General features: G+C 38.6%; 1 protein-coding gene across 1 annotated transcript in view; it reads right to left on the reverse strand.

The window, feature by feature from the left end:
* Window positions 1–3,788: 3,788 nt before the first annotated feature.
* The window catches only part of aco1 (aconitase 1, soluble), an 88,110-nt gene continuing 74,520 nt past the window's right edge, over window positions 3,789–17,378 (reverse strand). The window contains exons 18-21 of the mRNA XM_061961230.1: window positions 15,477–15,624; window positions 11,368–11,490; window positions 4,238–4,423; window positions 3,789–4,174 (exon numbers count right to left, since the gene is read on the reverse strand). Of these exons, the coding sequence (XP_061817214.1) occupies window positions 4,061–4,174; window positions 4,238–4,423; window positions 11,368–11,490; window positions 15,477–15,624 (571 nt within the window). The 3' untranslated portion in view covers window positions 3,789–4,060. The remainder of the gene's footprint in view (window positions 4,175–4,237; window positions 4,424–11,367; window positions 11,491–15,476; window positions 15,625–17,378) is intronic.

The raw sequence follows: 17,378 nt of genomic DNA on the forward strand, positions 1-17,378 counted from the left end.
AAGTGTATAATTGTTTTGTTAACAAATATGGTGGTATTATTAAATAAGTGTATAATTGTTTTGTTAACAAATATTAAGGTGGTATTATTAAATAAGTGTTAACTTGTTTGGTTGTCAAATGTTGAGGTGGTATTATTAAATAAGAGTATAATTGTTTTATTGTCGAATGTTAAGGTGGTATTATTAAATAAGTGTATAATTGTTTTGTTGTCAAATGTTAAGGTGGTATAATTAAATAAGTGTATAATTGTTTTGTTGTCAAATGTTAAGGTGGTATTATTAAATAAGTGTTTTATTGTTTGGTTGTCAAATGTTAAGGTGGTATTATTAAATAAGAGTATAATTGTTTTGTTGTCGATTGTTAAAGTGGTATTATTAAATAAGTGTATGATTGTTTGGTTGTCAAATGTTGAGGTGGTATTATTAAATAAGAGTATAATTGTTTTATTGTCGAATGCTAAGATGGTATTATTAAATAAGTGTATAATTGTTTTGTTGTCAAATGTTAAGGTGGTATAATTAAATAAGTGTATAATTGTTTTGTTGTCAAATGTTAAGGTGGTTTTATTAAATAAGTGTATAATTGTTTGGTTGTCAAATGTTAAGGTGGTATTATTAAATAGGTGTATAATTGTTTTGTTGTCAAGTGTTAAGGTGGTATTTTTAAATAGGTGTATAATTGTTTTGTTGTCAAATGTTAAGGTGGTATTATTAAACAGGTGTGTAATTGTTTGGTCGTCAAATATTAAGAGGGTATTATTAAATAGGTGTATAATTGTTTGGTTGTCAAATGTTAAGGTGGTATTATTGAATAAGTGTATAGTTGTCAAATGTTAAGGTGGTATTATTAAATAAGTGTATACATGTTTGGTTGTCAAATGTTAAGGTGGTAATATTAAATAGATGTATACTTGTTTGGTTGTCAAATGTTAAGGTGGTATTATTAAATAGGTGTATAATTGTTTGGTTGTCAAATGTTAAGGTGGTATTATTAAATAGGTGTATAATTGTTTAGTTGTCAAATGTTAAGGTGGCATTATTAAATAGGTGTATATTTGTTTTGTTGTCAAATGTTAAAGTGGTATTATTAAATAAGAGTATAATTGTTTTGTTGTCGAATGTTAAGGTGGTATTATTAAATAAGAGTATAATTGTTTTGTTGTCGAATGTTAAGGTGGTATTATTAAATAAGAGTATAATTGTTTTGTTGTCGAATGTTAAGGTGGTATTATTAAATAGGTGTATAAATGTTTGGTTGTCAAATGTTAAAGTGGTTTTATTAAATAGGTGTAATTGTTTGGCTGTTAAATGTTAAGGTGGTATTATTAAATATGTGTAATTGTTTGGCTGTTAAATGTTAAGGTCGTGTTATTAAATAGGTGTTGTTGTCTAGCACGACCGATAATCAGCATTTCACTTTTGTTAGTGTTAAGATGCAAACAGTTGCTGGACATCTATTGTTTAATTTCATTAAGACACGCCTCCAGCTGAGTACAATCCGGCGTGTTGGGTCAGCTTTAGGGGCATGTAGAGTTGGCTGTCATCATGTATGATGTCACCTAGCGGCAGCATGTAGATGCTGAAGAGTGCAAGGCCAAGAACCAAACCCTGCACGTTACCTTAACATACTCCGAGGTCACATTGTTATGGGAGACGTGCTGCATCCTGTCAGTAAGATAAGAGTTAAACCAAGACAAGGCTAAGTCTGACATACCAATACGTATATGATCGATGGTATGGAGAGCCTGCGATGAGGTAGCGACTTGTCCAGGGTGTACACTGCCTTCCGCCCGAATGCAGCTAAGATAGGCTCCAGCGACCCCAAAAGGGACAAGCGATAGAAAAATGGATGGATGGATGGGTATGGAAAGCAGCGCTACGGTCAAGGAGCAGCAACATGAATGACTCATCAGCATCCTTAGTTGGCATAGTGGCACATGAGTTTTATTACATATATATTATTAGTTTCATACCGAAAATGCATTCCGAACACAAAAAGCTAATAATGTACAGTGAAGACATATTTGAAGACGATTAAAACCCCCCATCAAGAACGACAATCCTACTACGAAAAATGATATTGCCTCTAGTCTCACGATGTTCCTAAGTTGATATGATCCAATGGATCATTGCGACCGCGACTCTGCTCTTTGTAGACGTATCCATGCTGCAAAGTGTGCAGAATGCAAGCATTTGAATTGTTTTTCTGTTCATTTTTGATCTTCTTAGAAGCAACTTACGATGGAAGCAGTTTTTTTGTCCCCAAAAAGACATGATGCTAAGTCGTTATAATGGGATCAAATGACAACATTGCGGGATAAAACACATGGCTATGCAATACTGAACAGTGAAGGCAATGAAGGCATTTTGCCCCTTATCATTCCTATTTTAAATCTCATAAAACACAAGTTATCTAACAATTTAAATTTTCAATCTCAAATGTAACGTTTTATCTCATAATGACTTAACATGGGAATATGGATGTCAGGCTGTCATACACAACCCAAAACCAGTGAAGTTGGCACGTTGTGTAAATGGTAAATAAAAACAGAATACAATGATTTGCAAATCCTTTTCAACTTATAATCAATTGAATAGACTGCAAAGACAAGATATTTAATGTTCTAACTGAGAATAATATAATCATTAACTTGGAATTTAATGGCAGCAACACATTGCAAAAAAGTTGGCACAGGGGCATTTTTACCACTGTGTTACATGGCCATTCCTTTTAACAACACTCAGTAAACGTTTGGGAACTGAGGAGACACATTTTTGAAGCTTCTCATGTGGAATTATTTCCCATTCTTGCTTGATGTACAGCTTAAGTTGTTCAACAGTCCGGGGGTCTCCGTTGTGCTCCAAAACATGTATGTACCTTTCAGCATTAATGGTGCCTTCACAGATGTGTAAGTTACCCATGCCTTGGGCACTAATACACCCCCATACCATCACAGATGCTGGCTTTTGAACTTTGCGCCTCTAACAGTCCGGAAGGTTATTTTCCTCGACGTCCACGGTTTCCAAAAACAATTTGAAATGTGGACTCGTCAGACCACAGAACACTTTTGCCACTTTGCAATGCATCAGTCCATCTTAGACAAGTTCGGGCCCAGCGAAGCCGGAGGCGTTTCTGGGTGTTGTTGATAAATGGCTTTCGCTTTTGCATAGTAGTTTTAACTTGCACTTACAGATGTAGCGACCAACTGTAGTTACTGACAGTGGTTTTCTGAAGTGTTCCCAAGCCCATGTGGTGATATCCTTTACACACTGATGTCGTTTTTTGATGCAGTTTTTGGTTTTCGGCCATGCAGCTTACGTGCAGTGATTTCTCCAAATTCTCTGAACCTTTTGATGGTGAAATCCCTAAATTCCTTGCAATAGCTGGTTGAGAAATGTTGTTCTTAAACGGTTCGGCAATTTGCTCACGCATGTGTTCACAAAGTGGTGATCCTCGCCCCATCCTTGTTTGTGAACGACTGAGCATTTCACGGAAGCGGCTTTTAAACCCAATCGTGGCACCCACCTATTCCCAATTAACCTGTTCACCTGTGGGATGTTCCAAATAAATGCTTGATGAGCATTCCTCTACTTTCTCAGTCTTTTGTGCCAGCTTTGTTGAAGCATGTTGCATGCATCCAATTCCAAATGAGCTAATATTTGCAAAAAATAACAAAGTTTACCAGTTCGAAGGTTAAATATCTTGTCTTTGCAGTCTATTCAATTGAATATAGGTTGAGGATTTGCAAATCATTGTATTCTGTTTTTATTTACCATTCACACAACGTGCCAACTTCACTGGTTTTGGGTTTTGTACCTTTCCCTGTGAATTGTTTAGGCTTTTGTCGACCCACTCGCTGATGCATCAAGCCAACTTCAGTCGGGAGACCAGAGAATTTAAGAGTCTTCTGCGAAATCCGGGAAAGTGACGTCTATGAAGAATGCACCTTCCTTTGTGTGATGATTTAGGAGGAGAAGCAACGATTTAATGGAACTAGACATTTTTGAGTTAAAATTTGGTGGATTCTTTTTTTCTATCAACACATGCATGCACTTGCTCTCATTCCGACATCTTGCGGATCATGTAGTTCAGGATCCCCCCGTGGTGGAAATAGGCCACTTCCACATCCGTGTCGAATCTCATCCGTACCTGGAATGTTTTCCCCGTGTCGAGCTGTGAAGTAGACGTTGTTATTGACAAATATGTTTGAAAGACACACAGGAGTTTGAAGGCTACCGTCACTACGACGATCATCCTGGTGGTGATCTGCTCGGGTATAGAGACGCTGTAGCGCTCTCTTCCAGTCAAGCCCAGACTGTCGGCGGTGTCTCCCGGTAAATACTCCAGTGGGATGATTCCCATCCCCACCAGATTACTCCGGTGAATGCGCTCGTAGCTCTCGGCAAGAACTGCCTTTATGCCCTTTGGGGAAACACAAATACCAGCTAAGCAAATGCAGAGTTTTAAGTAGATACTGTTTCTATTGATTTTGTAACTTCTACAAAAGAACTCAGTGGGATAGAACTAGAGATGTCCGATAATGGCTTTTTTGCCGATTTTCCAATATTGTCCAACTCTTAATTACCGATTCCGATATCAACCGATACCGATATATACAGTCGTGGAATTAACACATTATTATGCCTAATTTTGTTGTGATGCCCCGCTGGATGCATTAAACAATGTAACAAGGTTTTCCAAAATAAATCAACTCAAGTTATGGAAAAAAATGCCAACATGGCACTGCCATATTTATTATTGAAGTAATTTTTTTTAACATGCCTCAAAACAGCAGCTTGGAATTTGGGACAAGAGGAGGTTGAGGTGGGCGAGGTTGGGTTAGGGCATACTTGCCAACCCTCTCGGATTTTCCGGGAGACTCCCGAAATTCAGCGCCTCTCCCGAAAACCTCCCGGGACAAATTTCCTCCCGAAAATCTCCCGAAATTCAGGCGGACTCAGGTCCTCCACAATATAAAAAAGCGTACCTGCCCAATCACGTTATAACTATAGAATGATGGAGGGTGAGTTCTTGGTTTCTTATGTGGGTTTATTGTTAGGCACTTTCATTATCGTCCTCCCAGCGTGGCAACAACACACAACAACAGCAGTCACTTTTTTGTATACTGTAAACAGCAATGTTGTGACACTCTTAAACAGGACAATACTGCCATCTAGTGCATTTGATGAAAGCACTTTTGTGCGTGCCACACATCAATGCATCATCAGAGACAAGGGTGTTCAGCATGGTTCGAAAAATAGTGACAGAGAATAGAACAAGGATGGACAATTCAACCCTTAACTCAACAATGAGTAGATGAATGTGTGTATATGTGTAAATAAATGAACACTGAAATTCAAGTATTTATTTTATATATATATATATATATATATATATATATATAATAAAATATATATATATAATAAAATATATATATATATATATATATATAGCTAGAATTCACTGAACGTCAAGTATTTCTTATATATATATATATATATATATATATATATATATATATGAATGAAATACTTGACTTGGTGAATTCTAGCTGTAAATATACTCCTCCCCTTTTAGCCACGCCCCCAACCACGCCCCCGTCCCACCCTGACCACACCCACCCCCACCCCCTCCCCCACTTCCCGAAATCGGAGGTCTCAAGGTTGGCAAGTATGGGTTAGGGCAGTGTTTTTCAACCTTTTTTGAGCCAAGGCACATTTTTTGCATTGAAAAAATCCGGAGGCACACCACCAGCAGAAATCGTTAAAAAAAACGAAACTCAGTTGACAGTAAAAAGTTGTTGTCGCAATTGTCGGATATGTTGTTGTCAAATGTTAAGGTGGTATTATTAAATAGGTGTGTAATTGTTTGGTTGTCAAATGTTAAGGTGATATTATTAAATAGGTGTATATTTGTTATGTTGTGAAATGTTAAGGTGGTTTTATTAAATAATTATGTTGTCAAATGTTAAGATGTTATTATTAAATAGGTGTGTAATTGTTCGGTTGTCAAATGTTAAGGTGGTATTATTGAATAAGTGTATGGTTGTCAAATGTTAAGGTGGTTTTATTAAAAATGTGTATACCGGTACTTGTTTTGTTGTCAAATGTTAAGGTGTTTTTTTTAAAATAGGTATATACTTGTTTTGTTGTCAAATGTTAAGGTGGTATTATTAAATAGGTGTAATTGTTTGGCTGTTAACAATTAAAATAAAGCCAATAATGCAGTGTCTCAAAGTAGGTCTACTGTCACGACCTGTCACATCCCGCCGTGACTTATTTTGAGTTTTTCGGTGTTTTCCTGTGTGTGGTGTTTTAGTTCTTGTCTTGCGCTCCTATTTTGGTGTTGATTGTCATGTACGGATGTACTTTGTGGACGCCATCTGCTCCACACGCAGTAAGTCTTTGCTGTCGTCCAGCATTCTGTTTTTGTTTACTTTGTAGCCAGTTCAGTTTTAGTTTCGTTCTGCATAGCTTTCCCTAAGCTTCAATGCCTTTTCTTAGGGGCACTCACCTTTTGTATATTTTTGGTTTAAGCATTAGATACCTTTTTACCTGCACACTGCCTCCCGCTGTTTCCGACATCTACAAAGCAATTAGCTACCGGCTGCCACCATATGAAAGAGTATTACAAGGCTCTTGGCAGCACCGACACTCAACAACAACACATAATTTGCGGACTATAATTACCGTATTTTTCGGAGTATAAATCGCTCCGGAGTATAAGTCGCACCGACCGAAAATACATAATAAAGAAGGAAAAAACATAGAAGTCGCACTGGAGTATAAGTCGCATTTTTGGGGGAAATTTATTTGATAAAACCCAACACCAAGAATAGACATTTAAAAGGCAATTTAAAATAAATAAAGAATAGTGAACAACAGGCTGAATAAGTGTACGTTATATGAGGCATAAATAACCAACTGAGAACATGCCTGGTATGTTAACGTAACATATTATGGTAAGAGTCATTCAAATAACTATAATCAATCAATGTCAATCAATGTTTATTTATATAGCCCAAAATCACAAGTGTCTCAAAGGGCTGCACAAGCCATAACGACATCCTCGGTACAGAGCCCACAAAAGGGCAAAGAAAAACTCACCCCAGTGGGACGTCGATGTGAATGACTATGAGAAACCTTGGAGAGGACCGCATATGTATAACATATAGAACATGCTATACGTTTACTAAACAATCTGTCACTCCTAATCGCTAAATCCCATGAAATCTTATACGTCTAGTCTTTTACGTGAATGAGCTAAATAATATTATTTGATATTTTACGGTAATGTGTTAATAATTTCACACATAAGTCGCTCCAGAGTATAAGTATGAAAAAAACTGCGACTTATAGTCCAAAAAATACGGTACTGGTTTGCAAAAAATATTTTATATAAATAGGTGAAATTAGATAATCTCCCACGGCACACCAGACTGTGTCTCACGACACACTAGTGTGCCGCGGCACAGTGGTTGAAAAACACTGGGTTAGGGAGTAGCGGGGGGTGTATATTGTAGCGTCCCGGAAGAGTTAGTGCCGCAAGGGGTTCTGGGTATTTGTTCTGTTGTGTTACGGTGCGGATGTTCTCCCGAAATGTGTTTGTCATTCTTGTTTGGTGTGGGTTGACAGTGTGGCGCATATTTGTAACAGTGTTAAAGTTGTTTATACGGCCACCCTCAGTGTGACCTGTATGGCTGTTGACCAAGTATGCGTGGCATTCACTTGTGTGTGTGAAAAGCCATAGATATTATGTGATTGGGCCGGCACGCAAAGGCAGTGCCTTTAAGGCACGCCCCCAATATTGTTGTCTGGATGGAAATCGGGAGAAAGGTTGCCCCGGGAGATTTTCGGGAGGGGCACTGAAATTTGGGAGTCTCCCGGGAAAATCGGGAGGGTTGGCAAGTATGACTAGGAGACGCAACTGCTCTGTAATTCTCCCTAAGTCAGCGGAGTTTTAAAAAGTCATACATTTTACTTTTTGAAACCGATACCGGTAATTTCCGATATTACATTTTAGAGCATTTATCGGCCCATAATATCGGCAGTCTGATATTATCGGACATCTCTAGATAGAACCCAGAAAAGTGGGATTCAAACATCACGGCTTCCCGCAATGAGACCTCAGCGACAGTTTTGTGTTTTTTAGGGACAAATATGATCTTATTTCTTGTAAATATTAGGACTAGGGTTGTTCCGATATCAATATTTTAGTACTGGTTCCAGTACCAAAATGTATTTAGATACTTTTCTAAATAAAGGGGACAACAAAAAAATGCATTATTGGCTTTATTTTAACCAAAAATCTTAGGGTACATTAAGCATATGTTTCTTATTGAAATTTTGTCCTTAAATAAAATAGTGAACATACTAGAAAACTTATCTTTTAGTAGTACGTAAACAAACAAAGGTTCCTAATTTGTCTGCTGACATATGCAGTAACATATTGTGTCATGTATCATTGTGTTATGTTGTCAAAATTATGAGGGACAAGCTGTAAAAATGTATTATTAATCCACTTGTTCATTTACTGTTAATATGTGCTTATTTTCTCTTTTAACATGTTCTATCTAGACTTCTGATAAAATGTAATAATCACTTATTCTTCTGTTGTTTGATGCTTTGCATTAGTTTTGGATGATGCCACAAATTTAGGTATCCATCCGATACAAAGTAGTTACAGGATCATACATTGGTCATATTCAAAGTCCTCAGGTGTCCAGGGACGTATTTCCTGAGTTAATACACATAATATATATATATTTATACATACCGGTATGGTATAAATATATATTATGTTGTCTTCAAAGTGTGCAGGTTTTTCTTTTGCTAAAATAGGGACTTTTGTCGAGGCTAGAACCAATTACCATATTTTTCGGACTATAAGTCGCAGTTTTTTTCATAGTTTGGCCGGGTGCGACTTATACTCAGGAGCGACTTGTGTGTGAAATTATTAACACATTACCGTAAAATATCAAATAATATTATTTACCTCATTCACGTAAGAGACTAGATCAGTGGTTCTTAACCTTGTTGGAGGTACCGAACCCCACCAGTTTCTTATGCGCATTCACTGAAAATACATAAAAAAATTAAGTTTTTTTTGTTGTCAAATTCAAGACTAAGTTATATGTTTTTGGTGACACTTTAGTATGGGGAACATATTCTAAGTAACAAAGACTTAATTTACAGTTTTTTGGACACTAGGGGAACATATTCTAAGTAACAAAGACTTAATTTAGAGTTATTTGGTTAGGGTTAGAGGGTTAGGGTTATAATAAGGCCATGCCAAATAAGGCATTAATAAGTATTTAATAATGACTAGTTAAGAGCCAATATGTTACTAATTTGTAGGGATGTCCGATAATGGCTTTTTGCCTATATCCGATATTGTCCAACTCTTAAGTACCGATACCAACCGATACCGATATCAACCGATATATACAGTCGTGGAATTAACACATTATTATGCCTAATTTGGACAACCAGGTATGGTGAAGATAAGGTACTTTTTTTAAAAAATAAAATAAAATGAGATAAATAAATTAAAAACATTTTCTTGAATAAAAAAGAAAGTAAAACAATATAAAAACAGTTATATAGAAACTAGTAATTAATGAAAATGAGTACATTTAACTGTTAAAGGTTAGTACTATTAGTGGACCAACAGCACGCACAATCATGTGTGCTTACGGACTGTATCCCTTGCAGACTGTATTGATATATATTGATATATAATGTAGGAACCAGAATATTAATAACAGAAAGAAACAACCCTTTTGTGTGAATGAGTGTAAATGGGGAGGGAGTTTTTTTGGGTTGGTGCACTAATTGTAAGTGTATCTAGTGTTTTTTTTATGTTGATTTAATAAAAAACAACAACAAACAAACAAAAACCGATACCGACAATAAAAAAAAACGATACCGATAATTTCCGATATTAAATTTTAAAGCTTTTATCGGCCGATATTATCGGACATCTCTACTAATTTGCATGTTAATAAGCAACTAATTAATGGTGAATATGTTCCCCATACTAAAGTGTTACCATGTTTTTTTTACTGGTGCACAAAATGAACCGTGCATGAACATCACCTTGTTCAAACAACAAAACCAACACAGTGCATAAACTCACAACAAATTACACACCTGCAAATCAATGTGACTTCTGCTGTTGCCGTATCCGTAATACGCAGATAGGGAGAAGTTTTTATTTACACGATGAGTCGGGTGTGTCTTGACCTCCGCCGAACCCCTGAGCCCGACTCACCGAACCCCTAGGGTTCGATCGAACCCAGGTTAAGAACCACTGGACGATTTAGCGATTAGGAGTGACAGATTGTTTGGTAAACGTATAGCATGTTCTATATGTTATAGTTATTTGAATGACTCTTACCATAACATGTTACGTTCAATCAATCAATCAATGTTTATTATATAGCCCTAAATCACAAGTGTCTCAAAGGGCTGCACAAGCCACAACGACATCCGCGGTACAGAGCCCACATAAGGGCAAGGAAAACTCACCCCCAGTGGGATTTCGGTGTGAATGACTATGAGAAACCTTGGAGAGGACCGCATATGTGGGTAACCCCCCCCTCTAGGGACGTAAACATACCAGGCACGTTCTCAGTTGGTTATTTATGCGTCATATAACGTACACTTATTCAGCCTGTTGTTCACTATTCTTTATTTATTTTAAATTGCCTCTCAAATGTCTATTCTTGGTGTTGGGTTTTATCAAATAAATTCCCCCAAAAATGCGACTTATACTCCAGTGCGACTTATATATGTGTGTGAAATTATTAACACAGTTTTTTTCCTTCTTTATTATGCATTTTCGGCCGGTGCGACTTATACTCCGGAGCGACTTATACTCCGAAAAATACGGTATTCATGTTTATATTGATTCTTATGGGGAACTCTGCTTCATTATACAAACTTTCCGTTTAACAAGCTATGTTCAAGAGCCAGTCGCAATCGTAAATTGAGGTTCCACTGCAATAAATAGCTTATTTTAGTGGGCTCCATGCCATATCAAATGGTATAAAAAGCAAAATATTATTGTATTGCTCCGTGGATTAAAACTGGAATCTACCTGACCTGCCTACAGTTCCTCATTTGGATTTGTTTGTTACCATTATCTGAGAAAACTTCAACAAAAACATTTCTTAACTGACTTCATTTTGATTTAATTCATATGGGAGAAATGTAAAACACTATTTCAACATTTAGGAACATTTAGCTCTGAGCCCAATACAGTATAAGCTGCAGTTACCATTAACCTTTGCGTAATATTCGTCAATCCTATAAATACAATATTGTGGTAAAGTTAACCTCGGAGGAAGTAAGGACATCCTTTACCAGTAATAATGGACCTTTTGCTGCCCAGTCTCTTGAGCTTCCGGAACCATACTCCTTCCCGGTAAGAATCATTAGAGGAACTCCCAACTGGCTGTATCGGTCTGCTGCGTCAAACACATCCATCTAGAGAACACAAAGTAGTCTTCATTAGAGATGAAAGCACCCTCAGCCTGCTCCACATCCAATTCTCCTGATTTCTCGAGAAATGCGCGAGAGGTGAGAGCAAACCCCGATAAGAGTCCTGACCGTATATTGTGAAATGACATTGTAGCAGAAAACTGGAAGCATCAATGGCAGGGCTCTTAATTCAAATTCAAATAGTGTAGGTCCAGACTCAGAACATTTCGTCATACAGCAGTATCCTGTTGGCTGGTTTAACTTGCATGCAATTGGTCAGTGTAGTTCCTGATTGTTAGAAAGGTTAGACAGAGGCCTCTATACACTACACACGTAGGATTTGTGTGTGTATAGAGACACCAGGCTTAGTGGTGGCTGTCACCCTTGTATGTTTTGGACCCCCTCTTTGGCTAGAGTAGGTAGGTAGGTTTTTGGTTTATGCTAATTAAATAGCTTTAGTTAGTAAGCTTACCTTTCTTTTTCAGAGGTGTCTTTTGGTATGTTTTGTTCATTTCTTTGACAGCACCTGTATTCCCAAGCTAGGCTAGTGTGTCTTGTTGTAACCCCTTCCCCCCCTATGGTTACTTTTCAATAACACTAGTTTTTGTTTTCAATTCTTGGCTTCTGTGTCTTTAATTTACAACTCATTTGGTTTATACACTTTTATGTTGCATTCCCCTACGATCCCTAGACTCTGAGACAACTGGGAACGTAACACTGATACAGTAAATTTTGTCGTTCAAAATAGAAGTGTTCTATTAAACATTATCACAATTTCAGAAGGGTTAAAACCATTAAAAAGCAGTTCCCAGTGGCTTATTTTATTTTTTGAAGTTTTTTTCAAAATTTTACCCATCACGCAATATCCCTAAAAAAAGCTTCAAAGTGCCTGATTTTAACCATCGTTATATACACCCGTCCATTTTCCTGTGACGTCACATAGTGATGCCAACTCAAACAAACATGGCGCATAGAACAGCAAGCCATAGCGACATTAGCTCGGATTCAGACTCGGATTTCAGCGGTTTAAGCGATTCAACAGATTATGCATGTATTGAAACGGTTGGTTGTAGTGTGGAGGCAGGTAGCGAAAACGAAATTGAAGAAGAAACTGAAGCTATTGAGCCATATCGGTTTGAACCGTATGCAAGCGAAACCGACGAAAACGACAGACAGCCAGCGACACGGGAGAAAGCGAGGACAAATTCGGCGATCGCCTTCTAACCAACGATTGGTATGTGTTTGTTTGGCATTAAAGGAAACTAACAACTATTAACTAGGTTTACAGCATATGAAATACATTTGGCAACAACATGCACTTTGAGAGTGCAGACAGCCCAGTTTTCATCAATTAATATATTCTGTAGACATACCCTCATCCGCGCTCTTTTCCTGAAAGCTGATCTGTCCAGTTTTGGAGTTGATGTCAGCAGGCCAGGGAAGCTAGGGTCGATATTCTTCTCTTGATCATCTTCGGTGGCATAAGGGACGGTGTGAGCAAAGACATCCAGGGGGGTTTAGCTCGCTCGTCTGTGGGAACAAACTGCTGCCATTGCTTGCCGTGCTACCGAGGTCCTTTGTCCCTGAATTGCTCACACACTCCGGCAGATTTAATGGGGGTCTGGCGGCAGATTTCTTTGACTTTATCGTTGGAAATGCATCTGCTTTGAGTGTCGCAGGATATCCACACATTCTTGCCATCTCTGTCGTAGCATAGCTTTCGTCGGTAAAGTGTGCGGAACAAACGTCCAATTTCTTGCCACTTTCGCATCTTTGGGCCACTGGTGCAACTTGAATTTGTCCCTGTTCGTGTTGTTACACCCTACGACAACACACCGACGAGGCATGATGTCTCCAAAGTACGGAAAACAGTCGAAAAAACGGAAAATAACAGAGCTGATTTGACTCGGTGTTTGAGAAAATGGCGGACTGCTTCCCGATGTGACGTCACGTTGTGACGTCATCGCTCCAAGAGCGAATAATAGAAAGGCGTTTAATTCGCCAAAATTCACCCATTTAGAGTTCGGAAATCGGCAAAAAAAATATATGGTCTTTTTTCTGCAACATCAAGGTATATATTGACGCTTACATAGGTCTGGTGATAATGTTCCCCTTTAACACTTAAGGGTAACATTTAAGGCTGCTTTGGTCAGGCTCTGTGGATGGGGTGTTGGCCTCTCCCTTCACTACTTGCACACAAACCCTTGCTTTGTTGCCATTTGAAAGGGATCTATTAGTAGTCTACTCATTTCCACGCACCTGGAGCACTCCTGGAAAATTAGGAAGGTTGGTTTCTCTTTATACAAAACCCAAAACCAGTGAAGTTGGCACGTAAAATACATTTGTAAAGATATAATATAAAAATATAATACTATGATTTGCAAATCCTTTGAAAGACAAGACATTTAATGTTCGAACTGAGAAACTTTTTTTTTTTTTTTTGCAAATAATCATTAACTTAGAATTTAATGGCAGCAACAAATTTTTAAAAAGTTGGCACAGGGGCATTTTTACCACTGTTACACGACCTTTCCTTTTAACAACACTCAATGAACGTTTGGGAATTGATACATTTTTGAAGCTTTTCAGGTGGAATTATTTCCCATTCTTGCTTGATGTACAGCTTAAGTTGTTCAACTTGGGTCTCCGTTGTGGTATTTTAGGCTTCATAATGCGCCACACATTTTCAATGGGAGACAGGTCTGGACTACAGGCAAGCCAGTCTAGTACCCGCACTCTTTTACTACGAAGCCATGCTGTTGTAACACGTGGCGTGGCATTGTCTTGCTGAAATAAGCAGGGGCGTCCATGATAACGTTGCTTGGATGGCAACATATGTTGCTCCAAAACCTGTATGTACCTTTCAGCATTAATGGTGCCTTCACAGATGTGTAAGTTACCCATGTCTTGGGCACTAATACACCCCCATACCATCACAGATGCTGGCTTTTCAACTTTGCGCCTAGAACAATCCGGATGGTTCTTTTCCTCTTTGGTTCGGAGGACACGACGTCCACAGTTTCCAAAAACTATTTGAAATGTGGACTCGTCAGACCACAGAACACTTTTCCACTTTGCATCAGTCCATCTTAGATGAGCTCGGGCTCAGCGAAGCCGGCGGCATTTCTGGGTGTTGTTGATAGATGGCTTTCGCTTTGCATAGTAGGGTTTTAACTTGCACTTACAGATGTAGCGACGAACAGTAGGTACTGACAGTGGTAGTGTGAAGTGTTTTTGAGCCCATGTGGTGATATCCTTTACACACTGATGTCGCTTGTTGATGCAGTACAGCCTGAGGGATCGAAGGTCACAGGCTTAGCTGCTTACGTACAGTGATTTCTCCAGATTCTCTGAATCCTTTGATGATATTACGGATCCTAGATGGTGAAATCCCTAAATTCCTTGCAATAGCTGGTTGAGAAATGTTGTTCTTAAACTGTTGGACAATTTGCTCACGCATTTGTTCACAAAGTGGTGACCCTCGCCCCATCCTTGTTTGTGAATGACTGAGCATTTCATGGAATCTACTTTTATACCCAATCATGGCACCCACCTGTTCCCAATTAGCCTGTTCACCTGTGGGATGTTCCAAATAAGTGTTTGATGAGCATTCCTCAACTTTATCAGTCTTTTTTGCCATCAAATTCCAAATGAGCTAATATTAAAAAAAAACAAAACAATGTTTTCCAGTTCGAACGTTAAGTACCTTGTCTTTCAATTTGTTTTTATTTATGATTTACACAACGTGCCAACTTCACTGGTTTTGAGTTTTGTAGAACAGACTCAGAAGTCTGCTTTCTTCAAGATACCAATCTCCTCAATCAGTGCAACTTTCTCCTGAAAGTCGGGAGGGTTAGAATCTCACAGAAAGTGCCTAAAGATGGCCACCAATGCTGACATTTGTCGACATCTTACTAGTCGACATCTTACTTACGAATGTTACAGTTTTGGTTCCAAAGTTGTTTAAGGTGCATAGCAGCATTTTTGCTCACCGTTTCTCCGGTTGGCAGGTAAACCGTTTGTGGCGCCTGCTTGTTGAGGAATTTGTTGAACAGACGGATGTTGGCGAAGGTTCCCCTGGCCATGACAGCGTCGTTACCTCGACGGGACCCGTATGAGTTGAAGTCACGTGGGGTGACACTGCCAATACATAACAGTGTCAGGCAATACAGTACAGCTTTTATTTTTACAACAAATCACATTACCGTATTTTTCCGGACCATAGGGCGCACCGTATTATAAGGCGCACTGCCGATGAGCGGGTCTATTTTCATACAACAGGCGCACTGGATTATAAGGCGCATTAAAGGGGTCATATTATGATTTTTTTCTAAATGTAAAATACTTCCTTGTGGTCTACATAACATGAAATGGTGGTTCTTTGGTCAAAATATTGCATAGATGATGTTTCACAGATCAGCATTAAGTCGCTTTCTGACTGTCTGCGTTTGGGGGCAGCCTTATTTACGTGGCTCCACTTCGACAGCGTCTTCTCCCCGTCATCTTTGTTGTAGCGTGCAAGGACGGGTGTGGAAGAAGTGTCAAAAGATGGAGCTAACTGTTTTAATGACAATCAGACTTGACTTCAATCAATAACGGAGCAGCATCTTCTCATCCGTGGCTCTAACAACAATGTGTCCCGTGAAAAACCGTCCCACCAGAACTCTCTAATAACTGAAATTCTGTGTGTGAATTAGGGATGTCCCGATCCGATATTTGGATCGGTTCGGCCACCGATATTTGCAAAAAAATGCGTATCGGCAAGGCATGGGAAAATGCCGATCCAGATCCAGTTAAAAAAAAAACTCTGCTCCGTGTTTTCCAACGCACCTATTTAAATAGTACATTCCACTTTTCTGCTGCTCCCTATAATTTCCGTTCCGCATTTTCCAGCACACCTTCAACACATCCACAGGTCTGTGGATTCTAACGCAGTTGCTTTTAGCTGCTGGCATTACACGACAGGCTCTTCTCACTCTTTTCTGTGTCTGTGCTTCTCACAGACAGCAAGCGCACCTTCTTACACACGTCACATACAGTCACGTCATACGTCACATACTGTCACGTCATACGTCACATACTGTCACGTCATACGTCACATACGTATAAGCCCTCCCCGAGCAGAGAGGTAGCAGCATGGCTAACGTTAGCTGTGTTGCTAGCGCAGCCGTGTGACCAACGTTCTCTCTAAGGTGCGCGCTTGTGCAATTGCGCACTGTTTAAACGTCCTCTGCGCATAGCAATTATATGCCACGCACAAAATCAAATAAAAAAATAAGCGCATAACAATTTTCGACACACGGACACGACAGAGAAAACAGTTTTCGTCATCATTGTTCAAATATTATAACGTCTGTCGAGACGCTTATTTCCGTTCGGTGCCACACGTCCACACCATCAAAATGCAGAGGCAAAAATTTCCAGATCAACACCGTATGAAAAAATTAGTGATTTTTTTAGTTGTGATTTCTTTCTCTGCATGAAAGTTTAAAAGTAGCATATATTAATGCAGTATGAAGAAGAATGTTTTAATGTAGACATGCAAGCCTTAAAAGAAAATGTTGAAAATCAAGACTACATTTCCTGCAAATGGGTGCATTTCTACCCTATATTTTAACTTTAGATTTATTCTCATATCAAACTCTTTTGGCTGTCTTTTTGACACTTACATCCGGCGCCCCCCTCCACACCCTGGATTATAAATAATGTAAATAATTCAATGTGATTATCTTGTGTGATGACAGTATTATGATGATAGTATATATCTGATAGTATATATCTGTATCATGACTTAAACAAGTTGAAAAACTTATTGGGGTGTTACCATTTAGTGGCCAATTGTACGGAATATGTACTTCACTGTGCAACCTACTAATAAAAGTCTCAATCAATCA

This window comes from Nerophis lumbriciformis, linkage group LG05, assembly GCF_033978685.3.
Source record: "Nerophis lumbriciformis linkage group LG05, RoL_Nlum_v2.1, whole genome shotgun sequence".
NCBI lineage: Eukaryota > Metazoa > Chordata > Actinopteri > Syngnathiformes > Syngnathidae > Nerophis > Nerophis lumbriciformis.